The sequence below is a fragment of the Poecilia latipinna genome, unplaced genomic scaffold, assembly GCF_001443285.1.
Source record: "Poecilia latipinna isolate Pla-1442-1.1 unplaced genomic scaffold, P_latipinna-1.0 Scaffold242, whole genome shotgun sequence".
Classification (NCBI taxonomy): domain Eukaryota; kingdom Metazoa; phylum Chordata; class Actinopteri; order Cyprinodontiformes; family Poeciliidae; genus Poecilia; species Poecilia latipinna.
The window spans coordinates 165713-185825 of NW_015112858.1; the positions used below are offsets into that span (position 1 = coordinate 165713).

The window sequence follows — 20113 nt, forward strand, 5'->3', positions numbered from 1 at the left end:
ACTTCTTGATTTTATTTTTAGAACACAAACTCAAATATCACACAGTGGCTGTTTAACGCTGCAATAAAGTTTCGTCTTTATTCCAGTGTTTATTTTGTTTGTTTATTTTGTTATTTTGCTGGAGGTGTAACGATGCGCTCAATTGAACTCGGAAGTTTGAGTTTTTGATTTACAAATCTGCAAAAAAAAAAAAAATTATATATATATATATATATATATATATATATATATATCTGTGGACTTGACGCTTAGTTGGAAGGTTAGGCAAAAAATAAAAAATAAAAATCCAATATGGCTGCTGTCAAATTCTGCTGAGTTTCATGAAATCAGACTTAGCTGTCCAATATGTTGCTATGGAGAGTTTAAATGCATAAAGGCCAGAAAAACTCCAGCATGTCGGTTCTGATTTGTGAGGTAGATAACACACACCCCTCTCTGATCAGCAGCACACACACACGTGCAGAGCAGCATTCCAGCTGCTTACTGTGAACTAAATAACTGGATCTTCTGCTGGTTGGCTGGTGCAGGTTGGTAGATCCAACAGGCCTCCACCTTTATCTCAGCATCAAACATGACTGATAACAAACCAGGCCTGTGACACGTCTTCCTCCTCTGCTCCAAAACAAAAAACAAAACAAAGAAGAACCTTGATGATGTAACTGATCTCTGTTGAAGTTTTTTCACGTTTCCTTCCCTCTTAATAAAACCACATATTTCATTTTTTTCACATGGCTTCTGGGCTTCATGGCTGAATGGGTTGCAGCAGTCAGACCACCGCCTTGCTGAGCTCAGCAGTTCTCACATCGCAGCAGGCAGGTGGAGAGGACTTGAGGGGGGATTGTGGACACACAGCCAGCTGTTAGTGGAAGTTTTATTTTGTTGCTTCACATTTTTAAAAAAAGGGGGGATTTTTTTTTTATACTTTGAAAGCAGGTGTTCCTACATCCTATCTGTATGCACCTGGTCCTTATTTATCTACAGGGGATATAAATAGAAAAGGTGTGAACCATGTTTGCATAGAGCGTGATCCGCCTGCCCTGGTATCGCTGCCCGTCACTGGGTCACGCCAACCATGCTTCACACAGAAGCAGTCACGTTTCCCCTGCAGCCTGTGTGACATTTGAGAATCCGTCAGAAGGAAGTTTGCATGTCTGAGCCGCGGAGCTCAGCCTCTGTACACAGTTTACTCTCAGCAAGCAGCTGCGCGTAAACTGTTAGTGTTGCAGTGGGAAGCAGAGGGATTAGTCAGAGACCTGCGTGTCACTCAGGGCAGGACAGAAAGTTGCACTTTTGACTTTGTTTGCCGCTGAAACCCGACAAAGGGGATATCTGGAATATTACCTGACAGATCGCTTAACAACTTAGTTTAAAAAAAAAAGTGTCTTTTTTATCATTTGAGAAGGATTAAAAAATACATTTGTAGAGCAGCTCATTTTCTTAATGAATAATACAGCAAAGACACAATTGACTGTTTTGAGAGACAAAAAGAGGAACTTTTTTCTTGTAAAGTGGCAGGTTGCTCTAATTTGGGAAACACTTTTTTTAAATGTAGATTTAAAAAGAGAACATCTTTATTATTTACAAAAAATGTTGATGTTAATCTAAAAATAAAAAAAAGTGTATGTATGTATATATATATATATATATATATATATATATATATATATATATATATATATATATATAAGAGGGAAAAAGAACAAGCAGGAGAAATATGTAAGGAAGATCTTTTTTCTTCCAACACCTGGTAAATATGTCGCCTTTTCTAATCAAATGACAGAACAAAAAAACTCAAAAAAGTATGAAGGAAAAAATCCTTTGTATTTTAAAATTAAACAAATCATGATCAAAAGATCAAAATAATGCTTCATACTATACATGACAATAACTTAAGTGTTCTTTGTACAGTAAATACAAAAACGGGGGAAGATGACATTTAGTTTCCCTGTGTTCAATATGTTTATTGGTCTACTTCTTTATAGTTTTTTCCCCGCAACAAGATCGTAATTAAATCCAAACTGAAGTAGGGGTTTCTCTATGAAAATAACATGCTGGGGCCACTGTAGATAGAAAAAAAAGAAAAAAGAGAACATTTCCACCACAAAATCTCAGAAAATTTAAAAAAAAATCTGGAAATTCCTGAGTTCAAGTCAAAAATTTGCTTGAAAAAAAAAAAACACATAATAATGTAAAGTAACACTTTTTTTTTTTTTAGAAAAAACAAGAACATTTCTGAGAAAATGTTTTGACGTCTGAAACTGAAATTTCCAAGTTTTTTTCCTCTAATATCAAAATTTCTGAGGTTTTTTTCTAGCAAATTCTCAACATTTCAAGCTCAGAAATTTCTATGAATCTCAAAATCTGAGTTTTCTGACGGAAATGTACATTGTTTTAATCTACAGTGGTCCTAATATACAGTCATATGCAGCAGCGCTAGTAATAGAGCAGAATAAAAACAAAAAAGAAAAGAGAAAATCCTTACCATTTCCTTTTTTATTATTTATAAAAAAAATGTTGAAACTTAGATCTAAAAATAAAAAACCAATACTGAGATAAAATGAACTCAGTCGGGCAGAAAGTCCGTTCCGCTCAGCTTGTCACAGTCGATTACTGATCATAAAAAATGTGAGTATTACTGATTAAATGTTTTTCCATCTATATTTCCCTGCCTTCCTGTGGAGTGTTAACACTGACTGAGAAATGTAAAAAAGTTAAATTTGATATTTCTTCTGCAACAGCTCCTGCTCCTGATTTCACACTTACAGGAAAATATGATTTCAGATCATTTTATCAGGCTTGTTTGAACTGCAAGCACTTATTTCATCAGATAAAACACTATTTAACCAAAGCAGCAATACTAAAAGGAAATAGCTGAATCATCACAAAATCTGTGAGATGTCCCACTTTTCCTTTTGAAAGCTACTTTAAAGTTGAAGGTTTAGCTGAAGACATGGTTGCTGTTCTGTCCAGCTGTCCTCCTCAGGAGGCTGAATGAATTCCACAGCTCAGCAGTAAAAGACTTGCAGTCATGGTTCCTGCACGCGTTCTAGCAGAGTGGGGCTTCCTGTCTACTTCCTCTTCCTGCCCCGGCCTCGGCGGCCCCGGCCTGACGAGGGGCCCGCTCCATCCGGGCCCAGGGCGCCGTCCGCCTGGCCGGCTGGGATGTTGATGTGGCCCTCCTGGATTTCGCTGCGGGCCTCGGAGGACAGCTGCTCGATCTTCTGCTGCGTCTCCAGGTAGAACATCACGTCTCTCAGCTGCTCCTGCAGCTCCGTTATCACCACGTCCTTCCGCTCACCTGCAGCACGTTTCAATAAAGCACAGAAAAATTATCTGTTTAAATATTATTAACAGACAAACTTTGGTTCTTTATCTACTACAGGGATTCTGCAGGTTTCACAAACTCAAATTTAAGACCTTTTTACAACCGCTATGAATGAAATTTAAGACCCAAATTGCCAAAGAAAAGTACAAAAGAAAATTGTATATTTCATATAGTAGCAGTGCTGAGCTTTTTTGCACAGAATGAACGTAACATTTTAGGGGTTTTTAACAGAAATAAGCAAATATCGTCCAGCCGACTGACAATAAATGGACACATACCCTTGATGGACGCAAAAGAGCTAGCTAGCAAGGGTATACTAGTGTCTAGTCAGCGGTAGCCTCAACCGCCCTGAGTTACAGAACAGAAGTTCGATGTCTGAGTGAGACTCAAATGTTTGAGTGGAGAAAAAAAAATTCATAGAACATACAAGATTAAATAGCTCTGCTACAAAGACCATCGTTTAGCTAACAACCATGCTAATTGTGGCGATAATTAAACACGACAAAATTTAAGACCTGTGATTAAGGTATTTAAGGCCAACTCACATAAAAACAATTTTAAGACATTTTAAGGCCTCAACTTGAGACACATTAATTTAAGATTTAAGACTGTGCGGACAGCGTGTGTTAGAGGACTACAGAGATATTGACTGGCTGGTCAGACACCAAGAACAACTGAATGCACCGTTGCTAAGCGATGACAGGTCACATTAACAAAACCCCTCTTTAGCTAATGATGCTAACCATGCAAACTGTGCTGATAAGATGTTGAACTACATACTCATTTACTCTCTTTTTAAAACAGTTGAACATTGACACTGGATGCTTCTTAATAGCATTCATCCTACAACAATGACCATCATTCTAAAGTCTTATAAAATCTGAATACTGGCAATCAGCCATATGTTTCTGATCAGTTCTGATTAAATGTAGGCGTAGCAGAAATGTACAAAACCCCCCTTTGCATATTAAGACCATTTTATGATAACACAACCTCAGTAGGAGGGATGTCGTTTTACCAAATATGTGTCATCATGAAAAGGACTGAGGTAGAACAGTGTGAGGCAAGATGGATGCTTTCCGTTATCATCTGAGTCACTAAAAGAGGAGGGAGCAGAGCTGAGTTACACTAAAGATAACATCGCATTTGGTTTAACAGAAATCCATAACAGTTAGTCATATTCAGTACATTAGCCTTTACTTCTGTTAATTATGACACATATTCACTTACAGCTAATGAAGACATCTCATTTAAGGTCAGAATATCACATCACATCAGACCAATAAAAAAAAAAATACTTTCAATACAAAAATGTGGATTTGATAAAAATGTCAGAACACTCATTCCAATTGTCTAAAGATGACTGTACTTTTACAAATGATATTTGATGCAATTATAACAACTAACATAACTGAATAATTAGCTTCCCTATCTTCATACTTCAACTGTTTTTAGAGGGAAACATTTCTGTCCGTTCTACAAATGGGATCGACATCTGCAGTAAAAACAGACGGGATCAGAGAGAGGACAAAATCCCTCTGAAAGCCACGGTTTGAAATCCCCGAACCAGCCTCAACATTAAAATTATACTATGAGAAAAGCTGATGTTTGTTTAGACAGTTTGCATTCCCCGTTTTAAAAAAAATAACGTTTCTATAGACAGTGATTCGTGCTAAATGGGAAAGTCCAGAAACATGAGCGCTGCAGCTGTGCTGGGTGATGTAGTTCCTTCCTGGTTTGATAAGCGGTGCCTCACATGAGGAAGCTAACGGCCGACACTTTCAGATAGAGGAATGGAGTGTTAGCAGTAGCACTGACCCTCACACGGCCACATTAGAGTAAACACTCTCTCTCTGGTTAATCTGTGTTAGTGTGTGTGTGTTGGTTGGATAGAATAGAGAAACGTTATCGTTACAGAAGCAAATGTTAGTAGATGCAGTCAGTACTTTAGGTCAGTTAGCCAAAAATAATAAGCACCACCTTAACGGCAACATACATTTCTGCACATGCAAGTAAATCAAAGTGGTTCATAATTTCCACACAGACATGAACTTACTTATTACTAATTACATTTTTTAAAAATGTAATAAAAATTATTTTTGAAAAAAGATGACAGATCTGTGCAACCACAAACTCCTCTTTACGAATTACTATTGGTTGAGCTGCTGGAGTCGCGCGCGTGCGTGTGCGCGTGTGTGTGTTTTCAGAGAAAGCAGCAGGGATAGAGCGACCAAAGGGGAATGACAACATGTCAGCAGAGAGGAATCTGGTATTTAGATAAAATATATTCTGTCTCCTCCTCTACAGGTCAGGGTTTGCATCAGATTCAGTTGATCAACACGATTCAATTAGACATACTGGAAGATCAGAGAGTGAGCGACTAATTGAAAAACCTATTCCCTCCCTCACCTGTGGTGGTGCTGTACCAAGAACCACTGAGGGAAATGACACAAAAACCTCTGAAGAAGACACTGAGTTCAAGTTCCTTCTTCACAAAATGTAAACAAAAATGGAGTGGCACTGGATTTTAGCGGTCATAGAAATTTCTCCAGCTAGCGCTAGAACCCCACGTTTGTTTTGGTATTGACCCAGAATGCCCTGCGTTGTAGTCCACTTCCTGCTTTTGGAGCAGACTACAAAGTTCACCTTAATTGAACCAAGACAACCAGAGTTTATTTTTTTGGTTTGCATCAAAGTTCGATTACACATTCACACCTCCCCAAACAAACCGGACCGAAAAAAGAAAAAACACAGAAGAAGAAGTATTCCTGTCTGTGGTGAACATAAAAACAAACGCATTGTATTTTTGAACACCCAGAATGGATCCGCACCAAGTTCTAATAACTTAAATCCACACAGACACGTCTACTGATCCAATAATCCAAAAGAACCGTTTTCATGTCCGGAACATCAGACTCCCAATTTGCCATAGATGTAACCCTGCCCGTTGCTAAGCATGGATTCGGTTTGCTTCACAAGCATCTCCGCTCAACGGCGTGTTTTCCTGGAAAGAAGGGGCTGGTCCAGAATGCCATCACACCTGCTACCCCCAAAAGGTAGGACCCTTTGGGGGTGGACATGGGTCAGCTCCAGCCCCCAGGGTTGCAGCTATAAAACTCCTCTCTCCGACACATTCCTGTCACTGTTTTCACATCTATGCGTCACAGAACCAAAAACTAGAGGTCTTCTAAAGGGTTGTTTCTCAACCCTGGTCCTCGAGGCACATTGCCCTACGTGTTTTAGGTGTTTCCTTGCTTCAGCCCAGCTAATTTCAATTGATGGCTGATAAACAGGTGTTTGTTGAACAGCAACCAGGTGAATCAGGGGACAAAAACCCTTTGAGAGCACCGGTTCAAAATCCCTAAACCAGCCTAATCATCCAAATTATACGAAAAGCTGATGTTTGTTCAGACAGTTTCCATTAACCATTTTTAAAAAATAATGTTTCAATAGACAGTGATTCGTGCAAAGTGGGAAGACCAGAAAAGCGTGTGCTGCAGCTGGGCTGGGTGATGTAGTTCCTTCATGGTTTAATAAGTAGCGCCTCACATGAGGAAGCTAACGGCCACTTGGTCATGTGGAAACGCATGACGGAGCGCGTGTTTCCTCAGTCTGTTTATAACCATTTATATGGTTTATAAATGTCAGCAGTAAATACACATCAGTTGTCTTGGACATCATTTGTCTATTTACAATAAGCGATGCTCAGCCTGGCAGGGGGCAAGTAAAGCCTGGTGGCCCGCCAGGCTTATAAACACACTGGGGGAACCCTGTGTTTAGAGCAACCTTTCATTAGTAGTAAGTGGAGTACTGATCAATATATTTGATGCGTGATTAATCTGGTGATGGCTTCTGACAAAATGTAATGTTTATTGCTCGTCTCATAATTATGTTCTTAAGGTGTAAAGCACTTTGAACTGTCTTATTGCTAAAATATGCTACACAAATCAACTTGACTGACTTGACTTGCTGCTGTCATGACAGACGTTTTTGGAGTACGACAGCACGTTGCTATCGCTACTTAGCAGGACATGAACAATACTCACTCCTTAAATGTTGGAGGAAAAACAAATGGCTTTTGAAGCTCGTCCGAGGAAACTTTACATGAGCAGCAGCAGAAAAGTCATGATGACATGGGAGAGAATACTCAAACATAAGATCTATGAGCTGCATGAAAGGCTTGTTTGACTTGAAAAGGATGACCTCCGACAACTCAGGCACAACAAGAGAAACATTATGAGGCCATTATTTACACGGAAGCTACAGTGGTTATGAGAGGACCATAAAGTCTAAAAGGGAAGGTACCAATCCTCATAGGGTGGATGTGTAGAGAGGGAACTTCGTCTGAATGCTTCCTGTAAGAAAAACCCAGAGGTTGAAGGAAAACTACTGATATGCCCACTCACAGGTAGACTTCCCTCAGGCACTAATGATGAAAACATTCCTGAGTTGAACGTAATAATGGTGGGACTAAGAAACAATGTTATTCCAAAAGGTTAGCACATCAGGCCATTTATTCTAGCAAGAAAGGAGAATATGCCTCATAAAGACTCGCTTACTACTCATTCCTCCTCCTCTCCACCCGCTTGCAGACGGCTACCACACTCAGTTATAGCTGCGGCTTGGTTGTGTTGCAGTAATTTGCATCTCATTTGCAAATGTGACCACGTAAAGAGGAAGTAGTCTCTGACAGTGATATTCTGTCAAAAATAAATCATTCTGTTCTAGCTGGCATTTCTAGAGGGCCCTGGCAGAGGAGCAGCTGATCGGGAACAAACAAGATAACAATGAGCGAAAGAACTTATTTGATTATGTAAACCAGCCAAAACATTTCCCAGCAGTCATTTCTCGTAGCATAGCGCTCTCCACGGCCCACCTTTTGTTCCACAGAGAGAGGGAGTTCATCTGGAAATGAGTTGACCACACATGGAAATAGTAAACATCAACAGAACCACTTTTGGCAGCTGTAATGTGTAGGTAGTTATCTTCCATCAGATCTCGCCAGTCGCTCAAATTGTCGTGGAGGAAATTCCCCCCGCTCTTCTTTACGACATTGCCTCATTCATTCTAATGTAATACAATGTATTTTATTTAATGACTGTAAATCTGGATTCTCTGTGATCTTCTCCAGAAACAGACAAGAAAGCTGTTATTGGAGTCCCAGAAACATGTCCGCTAATCCACTAATAGTGGAGCTAATTTTTCGTTTAGCGCTTTAGGTAACTTTGAAAACCATTAGCGCACATAGCTTCCCCTAAATAAAAGATTTTTTTTTAAATTCTATTGCACTAATTTACTTAGCTGTTTTGTAAACTTTTAGCTGAATAAAGTTTGACATCTGTGTTAAGTGCCTTAAAAACATGTACATTCTAATGTCAAATTAAATTGGTGCCCTAGAGTCTTTCAAGGGAAGTTATGCTTTTAATTGAAGTTAGCGCTTTAGCATTAGCTTCCGTTAAAGTATGTGTTGGTGTAGCATTTTAGCATTAGTTTCCACTAAATAAGGTCTTGGTGTAGCACTTATCGATAGCTTCTGCTAAATAACATGTTGGTGTAGGGTTTTAGCGTTATCTTCCATTGAATAACATGTTAGTATATTTTAGAATTAGCTTCTGCTAAAAACATGTTGGTGGTGTAGTGTTTTAGCATTGGATGAAATATTTACTGTTAGAAGAAAGAGACACCTGTTTTGCAGAGACAAAAGTAGTGGACAACATTCCTACACATGAGGAGACATGGAGACTGAAGTAGTACTAGTGGACAGACATTACTGAGGCAGAAATGTGGAGGAAGCTCCATGGCTTACCGCTCTCTTTTCCTTTGCGTTCCTCCTCAGCCAGCTGGGCTTGGAGCTGCGTCTGATTGGCTCTCAGACAGCGGTTCATCTCCTGCTCCTCCTTCAGCTCCTGGCTCAGCTTCAGCACTCGACTGTTGAGCTGCGTGCACCTGAAAGAGCCCGATACGTAAAGACTGTGGCTTCACCACTTCATCCTTAGAAAACAAGCGTGGCTGGAGAAGAGCCGTTTTCCTTTAACACTATGATTAACAGCAGGACTTCCAGATTTTTGTGGCAGGAAAATATCGTGACAAGCACAAGTCTGACGTATGCAGTACATGGAAATGGCGGTCAGGCTAAACAAGATATTGGCATTTCTTAGGAATCGACAATAGATTCCTGTAATTTCTTAGTAAAGGCTGTTGGTAGATCTACTGAAATGTGTTTTTGTAGGAAGTGGAGCAGCAACTGAACAGTCACGAAACCATGGCAACAAGATACAATAATGTGCTTAGTCATGATAACTCAATTATTGAAATAATCGTCAGCTAATTTAATAATTGATTAATCGTTTATTGGGAGAACAACACATACAGAACTGTAATTAAGCTAAAACTATACAAAAATATGCAATTTCTATTTAACACACAAAAAAAATTTTCTGTAAAAATATTCTACTTAGATCTTCAAGTGGCAATTTTAGTTTCACCTGGTTCAAATTCTGTAAAAAACTTCTAGCTTCTTATGCTATCTAGTTAATCTAGGTTAATCCAAAAACTAATTACCAGATTATTTCTACACTGTATTGATGTTAAATCAAGCAGAAACGATTTAGCTGCAAATTCATCCTTTGCTACAAATGACCAAGTATATACTTGTATTTACTGCATTTTAGGGAACTAAATGTTTATTTTCTTATCTAAAAAAGGAATTGAATGTGTTTATTTGCATTTTTTATGTATTTTCTAGTACTGTATAAAATAAGCTTCAGTGGTTAAATAAAAAAAAAATCTGCAGTGTGCCAAATTTTTTATCCGATTAATCATCAGAATAACGATTAATCACTGCAACTAACGATTATTACTGAATATAATCGCTATTTGCAGGCCTGAATACAAGCTCACATCGTATACACACACAAACACACACACGTGCACACGCATGCAAACACACACTCTCTCCCCATTTAAAAAGACAAACCTACTTCTTCTCTAGGCTCTGCTTCTCTTTGCTTATTTCTCCTAATCGCTGCTCCAGGTTATCGCAGCGCTCCAGGGTCTCCTTAAACTTCACCTTCATGTTGTTGATCTGAGAGCAGAATCAAAGAGTTTGAATCCAGAACTCAGAAACTGACACGACACCGAGACATATTGTTGCTTCTCTACCTCCTCGGCCGTCTCCTTCTCCAGATGAACGATCTTGTTCTCCCAGTAGATCCTCTGGGACTCCAGCTGGCTGGTCAGCAGGTACGAGTACTGCAGACAGAGGCAGATCGTTGGGATCTGTCTGGGCTCGTTCAGGGGAACTGAATCTCATCTAAACAAAATTTAAAAAATAACTGCTTACCTCCAACTGGAGAGCATCTATTTTCTCATCTTGGCAAGTGTCTCCTTCGCACTCAAACTGCACCATCTTCCCGTCGGTCTTACTGGCCACCAGGCGGTGCACGTAGTTATCTGCATTAGAAGAGTTACACAGCAATCACTGCAGGAAGGCTTTTCTATTTCAGGTATAAAAAAACCTAGGAAAACCATTGTTGGGACAATTATTGATCCTCCTAGCGATTTCTTTTTTTTTTTTTTTTAATAAATGTAACTACAGCATTTTTTAAAATTTGTTCTCAACCTTTCTTCAGTTGATCAGAAATGGCTGATTCCATGACACCATGTATCTCTGGGTCACTAGGACCCATCTCTGTCTCACCACCACAGTGAGAGAGCAGGATGGAAGGAGAGCTTAAAAAAAAGAACCCCCAAAACTTAGTGAAGAATGGGATCTTGGAGTTATCAAGTCTCTATGACAACCATTGGAAGCTCTGTATGTGCCAAGTGGAGCAAGGTTAAGATGACCTACCACCATAAATGTAAACATATTGAATTTGTGAAACTCTACTGAGACTTTAAGTGGAACTGTGAGCTTTGGTCAGTCGAGGCTAAGACAGGAAACTCTGCCCACATCAGGCGCTTCTCATGGCAGCCCAGTTATGTTATGAAATATAAAAGAAGTGAAACATAATGAGCTGAAAACACCAACTGGTCGTACAAATGACATGTGGTCTTTAAGACATTAATTATACAATAAGGCTGAAATAATTAATCGCTTTAGTCATGATTAATCGATTCTTGAAATAATGATCGACTAATTTAGTAATCAAATAATTGTTCGTTGGATAATAGAGTCTAAAAAAAGGCCATTTGCTGAGAGAACAACACAGTTACAGCAGTAATAATGACAAAAGTCAACAAAATATATATATAAATTTTGCATCTAACATAAAAAAACGTTGTAAATATGTTTTACATAAAACAGAACAAATTCTGTGAAAATAAGGTTTTTAGCTGCAGAAATGATCAAACATACGTTAAAGGAATGTGTCGTTATTGGATTTAAGGCAATCAAATATTTGTTTAACTACTTTTAAAAAGCAACAGGATTAATTGTTTATTTGCATTTTTAATATTGGACAAAATAAGCTTAATGAAAGAAATTAAAAATCTGCAGAACGTGGCAATAATTATCTGATTAATCGATTAATCGCCCGAATAATTGATTAGTAAAATAATCACTTGTTTCAGTATAATAAATCTGGAAGAATGGAGGAAAAAAACATATTCAGCATTTAAAATGATTCACTGTTTTGTTCTGTAAAACAATGAAGCTAAAATATCCACTTGATATCAAGTGAAGCATCAAGTTCACCATTTGTTTTAACCCCAACTTGTTAGTTTGGGTTGAACCAGTAAGAACTGATCCGTGTTTGTGGCAGACAGGTAAGAGAAACAGAAGCACTCTGACTTAGTTACTAATTTATGGAAACTGTGTGTTGAGTAAACTGGCTCCATGATGTCTTACTTCTCCCTCTCTTAAAACACACACACACGCGCACGCGCACACACACACACACACACACACACACACACACACACACACCAGCAGGTTACCTCTTATACTCGATTTGCTCTGAACTATATTGGTGAAGAATGAAAAGCCACAGATGTTCTGTAAATAGGTTGATAACTTTTTATCTGGTGCTACCGCTGACTCAGTACCAGCTCCTTATGTTTCCACCAGGTCAAGAAAATCAGACAAACTCAGCACCAGATCACTGCTGGAGCAGAGGAAACATTCCCACCGGCCAGAAACACGAGTCGGACCCGCAGGGAACAGCAGCCAATCAAAATATTGTAAATGCCATGTTCAAAACTGTTTGTTTGTTTTAAATCTGAAAAAAATCAAAAACAAAATCTCGAACAAAGAAACCCAGAAAAACCACACCTAGATTCATAGCCTAGATTAGCATCAGATTAGCGCGAGCTAATGAAACTCAATTTATAGGACTTAATTGGATCTCACTGAGTTTTTCCTCAGAGTTCAACGGGTCAAGGTGTCGTTTACATCTGATTATTTTCCATCAGATCCATAACAACCATATCCTACTCAGTTCTTCAGTATCTTTGGTCTTTAAATATCACCAAGGGGTTTTAAATAAATGTTTAAAGGCTGTTTATGCTCCGGTTTCCAGCTGCTGTTCTGGTTTACAGTTTATCTGTAAGTCATGGCAGCCATTCCACTCTGAATGAAAAAGACTCCCTTCTTGACATTTTTAGGGTTTCTTCTGCCCCCTGGTGGACAAAATTCATTGCAGCAACAACAGAAATGGTTTCCTATCAATAAACCTTCTTCTTTGCAGTCGCCACCCTGTTTTCCCACACAAACCCGTCATCAAATGCGCAGTACCTCCAGCGTAGTCCCACACACGGTGATTTGTGAGCTGCATGGCGTAGGTGTGCTGCGTCTCCTCAAAGTGCTTGTAGGCATGTCGACTGACGTAGCGCCCGCAGCCGATGTGCCCGCAGATCAAGCAGATCCACAGGTTCTGCAGGGGAAAAAAACCCACACACAATAATTAAAAGAAAAGTTCAATAAACAACACCATCAGTCGTGATGTAGAGTGATTGGTCACCTCCTGGACGCCGCACTCAAAGCATTTGTTCTCTTCCACCGGCTCTGGCGTCTGACAGTACCGACACACCGGACACCTAGAAAACACACAGCGCACTCAGCTGAGGTCAAAGGTCCTTTGTGAAACACAAAAATACACACAGCAGAACAAACACATCACACAAAGCTGGGAGAGACGTCCAGAATCACATAGACACATGGAACAGAGACAATCAGAGACACAGCCGACCAGCACCGAGAAACTGAGCGAAGAACAAACATGGAGGACGGAAACAAGTCAGATTTAAAAAAAACAAAAACAAACGACAACAGCTTTCAGATCGAGACGCTGAGCAGGTATAAAACAACGTTTCGGAGAAGGAAAGGTTGAGTGTTGGACTCACGAGGCGTCTTCCCACCGCTGGAGACACTGGCTGTGAAAGCTGTGGTTGCAGAGGGTGGTGAGGATGCCGTTGACCGACTCGTCCATCCTCTCCAGGCACACGGTGCACTTCGGCAGCTCGGTCAGCTCCATCACCGGCAGGCTGGCTCCCTGCAGCAGAACAGACAGGAAGAGGAGAAACACAGAGGAATTAAATGTACAGAGGAAGGAGAAACCAGGAAAGGTTGAAGGTCAGGGTTGAGACGCTAGTAAAGGCTGGTTTTGTTTGAATTAAAGCTGAAATGTTATATGTGGATACAACAAATACATCTGGGAAAACAAACAAAAAATCCAAAGAAAATAATGTTGAGACAAAGTATCACAAAGTATTTTTTTCTTTACTGAATTGTTTTTCTTCCAGATCATAGTTGGGTGGAAGTATTAATATAAAGCTGTAGCCACTCTATACTTAATTTGCTGGACAATAAACTACTCCAGTAACTATTTCACTAAACAATAACATTGTTGCTCTGAGACCATTTTCAAGTATTGTTAATAATGCAATTTTGCTCTCTCAAAAAATAATAGACTTTAATTTTGCATAGAACATTTAACACTGGAACTTGATATTTTAAATATTCAAAGTAAAACAAGCAAAAACCTGGGATGCATCGATCCACTTTTTTCACTTCCGATACCGATACTGACACTGATACCGATATTTGAGGTTTAGTATCTGCTAAAGCCAATCCCACACTGAAAAACAGAGCTGAGTTGAATTAAAATGTTTCCTGTTTTTAAACACAAACATAAATGTACTGAGTTACAAATGTATTTGCTGACTCTACACCAGAACAACACACTTAAATACACCAATAGCTTTACAAGCTATTGGTGTATTGTTGTACAACTTTAATTTGTTCAGTCAGTCCAATTAAGAGTCTAAGAACCAATGTAAAATAATAAAAAAATGCACAAAAACAATGTAAAAAACAAATTACAATAAACCTTCCAAATGGTTCAGAAAGTGCAAATAGGAATTCTAAGTATAATGTAAAGTAAATAATCAATCGCTCAGAGAACAAAGCATAGAACTAGACTGAATAGATCTGCCCTTATGAATTGGGCTCTTCGTCACCGATACCTGATCTAGATTGTTTTTTTCATTATCAGGACCGATACAGATATTAATGTCAGATCGGTGCATGTCAACCAAAAACAATAAACAAAATGGAAAAAAAAAAAAAAACATACACACGCACACACACAACCGAATCATAAATAAAATGGACTGTGACGCCAAACTAAACAAAATTTTCCTTCAAAAAATATTATCATTTAAACTTTTTATGCGATTGATTATGTGCTTACTGGAAAAAATTCCCAGAAACGTTGTTCACCTGCAGCCAAGCGACTCTCCCACATGGTTCAGTGATTAAGGTCGAGGTCGGAGGTCAAGAAGCCACAGAGCTTACCTTGCCTTTATCTGTGAGCCCAGAGCTCTCCATGTCTGTCTGTCTGTCTGTCTCTCCGGCTGTCTGTCCGGCTGTCTGGCTGTCTGGCTGTCTGGCTGTCTGTCCGTCCAAACACGCATCACCTTAAACTGACAGCTCACTAACAGACCTCAGAGCCACTTGCCTTGTGGAAATTTGTTCTTGGAATTAGAGCAAAGCAGCAGGTTCAGAAGGAAACGACAAGCATTCTTACGTCCTCAGACTTTATGACCTCCACTCGCTCCACGTAGACCAGCTGGCACACTGCTTCCTCGATGGAGTTGAACTGGCGTCCGTTGCAGGCCGTGTAGAAGCTGTCTGCGTCAGCCTGAGAGACACAAAACAGACGGCATGTTGAGAAACAGCCGAGTCAGAGGCGCTCCTGATTGGCTGACCTGACTTTCAGAATGTTAATAATGCTCACCAAAAAAAAATAAAAATAGAGTAGTAATAGTAATTAGTAGTAGAGAAAGGGCAGTTTCCTGGGAAACGCGAAAGATTTAGGATGTAAATCAATGTTTTACAGACGTTGTACCTTATATAAAACTCATAGGCTCATATGAAGTTTTATTTTTGCTACGTTGTTACTAATGTATACAATACCCAAATATATGAAAATGCCGAGATAATTTCCATTTGGAAATTAGGGCTGTAATTAACCATCATCATAGCTGTTGATTATTCTGATAATTAATTGGTTACACAGAAAAACAAACTGGAATATTCTGCTTGAATTTTTTATTTTTATTTTTTGCAATGTTATATTACAAGAAATACATTTAAATGATGTAAAAGCTAAAATTAAATTTCTTTTCAAATTAAGAAAATAAACATTTTATTACCTCAAATGCAACAACGCGGAACTGCTTTGCTAATTTGTTGACCATTTTCTGGATTAACCCATTAACAACCAGACAGCAAAAGATTTTTGATAGCAGACGGAGTTACCTGAGAGGAGAATTTGATGAGAACCATGTACTGATTGGGAGTGGAGTCCCGTATGATCTTCATGTGCTCCATGACGTCATTAAACGGAGCCATGAGCTTCATGAGGTCGTGGCTGGTCATGGTGGCCGGAACGGTCAGGATGCACACCATGGCGCTGCGCCGCACGTCTTCGGTCAGCGACGTCATCTTACTGCAGGCATAGTGGACAAAAAAGACGTTTTACATTCACAAAAAGATTTATTTATTTATCTGATTTAATGCTGTATTAGTGGTAGTTAAGGAGAGCAGCAGGACGTCCCAGTTCAGGGTTGTGGCAGATTTGAAAAACTTGAATATCCAGAGTTCTTAGTTCCTTACAATCAATTACAACATAAATTGCAAAAATGACACATCAGCCATTAATTTACAGGAAGGAAAGACACGAAGGAGGAGGAACACAAGGAAAAAACATAGTAAGGAAACAAGAAATAAAAAAGAAAGAGGGAAATAATTAAGGAAATAAGGAAGAAGTTATGGAAAAAAGATATGAAAAGAAATTAAAAACTAAGGAAAAATAGAAGGAAACAAGAAAGGCACTAAGGAAAGTGAGTCAACTAAGGAAACAAGCAAAGAACTTAGGAAAGAAAGAAAACGAGCAAGGAACTAATGAAAGAAGGAAACTAGGAAGGAGTTAAGGAAAGAGCATGACAACTAAGGAAACAAACATCTACTAAAGTAGAAAAGTAGAATGAATCAAATAAGAAAAGAAGATAGGAAAACACAAGAAACTGAGGAAAGAGAAGGAAACAAGGAGGGAGGAAAGACAGAAGAAAGGACAAGATAGGAAGTAAATAAAAGATGATAAGGAAGGACAAAAGGGAGGAAAAGATGAAAAAAGGATGGAAATAAGAGAGAATGAGGAAAAAGAAAGGAGGGATAAAGGGAAGATGAAAGGAAGGATATCAGAAAGGAAGAAAAAAAGAGAGGAACTGTTTAGACAGTGGGATACTGGACAGGAAATAAAATCCCTTCTCTTTCCTTTCTTCCCTCCATAGTTATCCAGAGCTGGAAAAAAACTGAAATTAAGCTCCATCGTCTTCCAGGCTGGAGGCGGACAGAACCCAGTACTAGTTTTCAGAACATGTCCGATCAGAACCCACGACGACTCACTTGGTCTTGTAGAGGTGCATAATGCCATGGACGATCTCCACCGACGGATTCCCGCTGAAGAAGGAGATCTGTTCCGGTAGCTGCTTGGAGGGCGAGTCCGGAGCCGTCTGCGAGGCGCCGCTGGTCTCCTGGGAAACCGGCGTCTCAGTCCGTGCACTCTGAGGACTGCTGCTTCCTTCGTCACTTCCTACTGCACGAGGAAAGAAACGTTAGCTCAATCAGAGGCAACGACCACGGTTTGCTAAAAATCATACAGTGTGATCAGTTCTGGATCTAATATTACCTAAACACTCATAACCAAGCATGGGTCAGTAAAAGCCCTCCATCAGGAGTAGAGCCTGAAAGTCAGGTGTGTTTATAATTGCTGTCAATTAGATTTAGGAGAGGAAGATGATGAAGGATTCTACAGGTAGTTATGCTTAAAGAACAGAACATGAGATTCTAAAAACCTCCAGGAACCTTTTAGTTCAGGCTTTTACTTGATGGCATTTACTTGATGGAAAGTGGCAGCTGACAGAAAACCTGCATGACATTCCACAAAACAGCAGCAGCAGTTTCACTCTAGTGTCAGCTGCCGGAAGCGGACACCGGAAGCGCCGTTACCAGCTGCGGCTTGCCGTCTCTCCTGTCGTTTGTGGCACCAAGACGTGGGCAGGAGGCTGGTCAAGTCCGTCAAAGCTACAAAGCCCCACAGAATGGACTCATTTGCCCATCACTTAACAAATATAGTAAAATGGACTGAACCCCTTCTCGGAATCATTTTTTTGTGTTGTGACAGAGCACAATACCCTGCTAAAACAGACCACAACTATCAAGTTTCCTTCATAGAGTGTCCACGGTCTCTAACAATGTTTAGGTTGGTGGTTTGTGTCAAGGTGACATCTAGGTCGAGGTAAATTAAGCACAAGGAGCAACGACGTGTTCCCAGCTCTTCATATGTATAAATGCTTACCTGAGGTGGGCTCATAGGTTTCTATCACCATGTCCCCCACGGATCTGCTGCCCATATGCTGGTGCAGGATGGCTGCTCTCTCCAGCTCACTCTTCCCACTCAGGGCATGTTTGGCTAAACCGAGACTTTTTTCCCGGAGCTCCTCTTCGGACATGCCTTCAACTAGAGGTAAAACAAACGGCATCATCTCGGCACAAAAAGCCTAAACATTAGACCAGCACAACACCCAGGCTAAGCTAAGCAGCGGGCAGAGCTGCTTTTACTGTCACTGCTGATCAGTCTTTGGCTCAGCACTCACTTTCAAAATAGAAGCTCGGAAATGCTCACTTACCAGCAGAGTATTGAAAACCTCGTGGAAAAGGAGACTGGTCGGCTATTTCCAGACGGATAACAACCAGCGAAACACTCATGTGTTAAAAGGGAAAGAAAGCACTTAAACAGAAACAAAAACAAACAGCTGACAGCTGAGCTAGCTCAACAAGGCTAGCTGGATGACTAGCAGTTCACTTTGGGCCCGCAAAACTATCAGCTGAGAGCAAAATAAAATAGATCGAATATTTTTTTTAGTTCAGCCAAACAATATAGTAACTTCCCTGCTTTTAAATGTAAACATTATATTAGTGTTATAATGTTCAACTACCTAAACTTCAGCTAGGTGGTCTAATGGTAGAGGGATCCAATTCTTCCTCTACACTTCAAAGAGCTACGGAATAATTTGGAGCCCCCTGCTGGCAAGGACGCGTAATTATAAGATACACAACTCAAATTCGCTAAAAAATGAAAAAATAAAAATACTTCTAAAAAGTTGCTGGGGGGATTGGATAGAAAAAAAACAAACACAATTGTCAAACCCAAAGAGGTTTAAAAATGATTAAGAATCTTCCAAATCTCAGATATTTGTCTGACAAATTAAATATCTAAAAAAGTTATATTTTTTCACAGCAGACTCGATAAGTTTATAAGAGATGGGTAAAAATTATTTAAAATCATATGTTAACAGCATCCCACAAAAGTATTCACACCCCTTGAACTTTTTCATTTCTATCAACTTTGATAGAAATGGTCACACCCACAGAATTCAGTGTACTTCATGTACCAGATCAACAATGGAGAACACAATTCTAAAATAGAAAATTTTTAGGTGGTTTTACAATTTTCTTACATATAAAACCTGTCACACAATCCTACAACAATATTAACCATACAGTACATTGGAATAGTATATATCAAAGCATGGTTTTGTTGGAACAGCCCAGCTAAAGTTGGGAAATAAAATAAATTCAGAATCTGTGGCAAAACCAGAAAAAAAAAAAATGTTGTTCAGGCCCCAATTTGACTGACAGTCTAATAGGTTGCAAAGAATGTGTTTGCTTTGTTTGGCACATCAAATTGTCAGCTTCCTAAAATGATGGCGTAAATCTTCTTTTGCCAAAATAAAAAAAACAAAAACAAAAACTAATTTGGCAAAAAATTAAATGACGTAGGCCTTTATTTTAAGGTGACAATATCATACATTGAATGCAACAGAAAATGTGAAAAAAAGTTCCTAAGATGTGAATAGATAATGGATCTAAGGAACTCTGACTGGTTGATTTTTTCCTGTTGTAGTGAAGAGACAACATTACACATAAATTGTCACATTTACCCTTTTTATTTAAAAAAGAAGAAAAAAAGCATTGACATTCCAGTGTTTGTGTTTTTCAATTTTCTAACAAAAGGGGGCAATGAGACGAAACTAGATTGTCAAACCCTTATTGTGAGCAGATGTAAGATCACCAACATCTTTTCTGCAGCCACAAACCCAGTCAATTAAAAAAAAGGAAAAAAAACAACAAAAAAAAAAAAAAAAACCACCACATGATATTAGATATGAAAAAAAAAAAAAAAAATAAAATAGAGATCTGCAGAAGGGGTTAAGAGAAAGCTT

The 20113-nt window shown here is 39.2% G+C and overlaps 2 protein-coding genes and 1 long non-coding RNA gene across 4 annotated transcripts in view; 2 read left to right on the forward strand and 1 right to left on the reverse strand.

The window, feature by feature from the left end:
* Window positions 1-458, forward strand: part of LOC106947461 (voltage-dependent anion-selective channel protein 3) — a 28627-nt gene extending 28169 nt beyond the window's left edge. The window contains exon 11 of the transcript XR_001424994.1: window positions 444-458. The gene's annotated coding sequence lies outside the window, so the exon portion shown is untranslated. The remainder of the gene's footprint in view (window positions 1-443) is intronic.
* Window positions 459-2471: 2013 nt separating this feature from the next.
* Window positions 2472-18889, reverse strand: brap (BRCA1 associated protein). Of its 2 annotated transcripts, none has more exons than XM_015032458.1 (13): window positions 18518-18889; window positions 18187-18348; window positions 17235-17421; window positions 16086-16275; window positions 15352-15465; window positions 13667-13815; window positions 13285-13360; window positions 13059-13197; window positions 10668-10777; window positions 10487-10576; window positions 10306-10409; window positions 9132-9271; window positions 2472-3298 (listed from the first exon to the last, which is right to left on the reverse strand). In XM_015032458.1, exons 1-13 carry the CDS (start codon window positions 18594-18596, stop codon window positions 3069-3071), a joined length of 1770 nt encoding a protein of 589 aa, XP_014887944.1. In that variant the 5' UTR covers window positions 18597-18889; the 3' UTR covers window positions 2472-3068. The 2 variants fall into 2 exon arrangements, with proteins under 2 accessions (XP_014887944.1, XP_014887943.1); XM_015032457.1 differs by having other exon boundaries at window positions 17235-17424.
* Window positions 3305-5597, forward strand: LOC106947463 (uncharacterized). Its single transcript, XR_001424995.1, has 2 exons — window positions 3305-3636; window positions 3679-5597. It is a non-coding gene; the product is annotated as an uncharacterized LOC106947463 (long non-coding RNA).
* Window positions 18890-20113: the final 1224 nt, after the last annotated feature.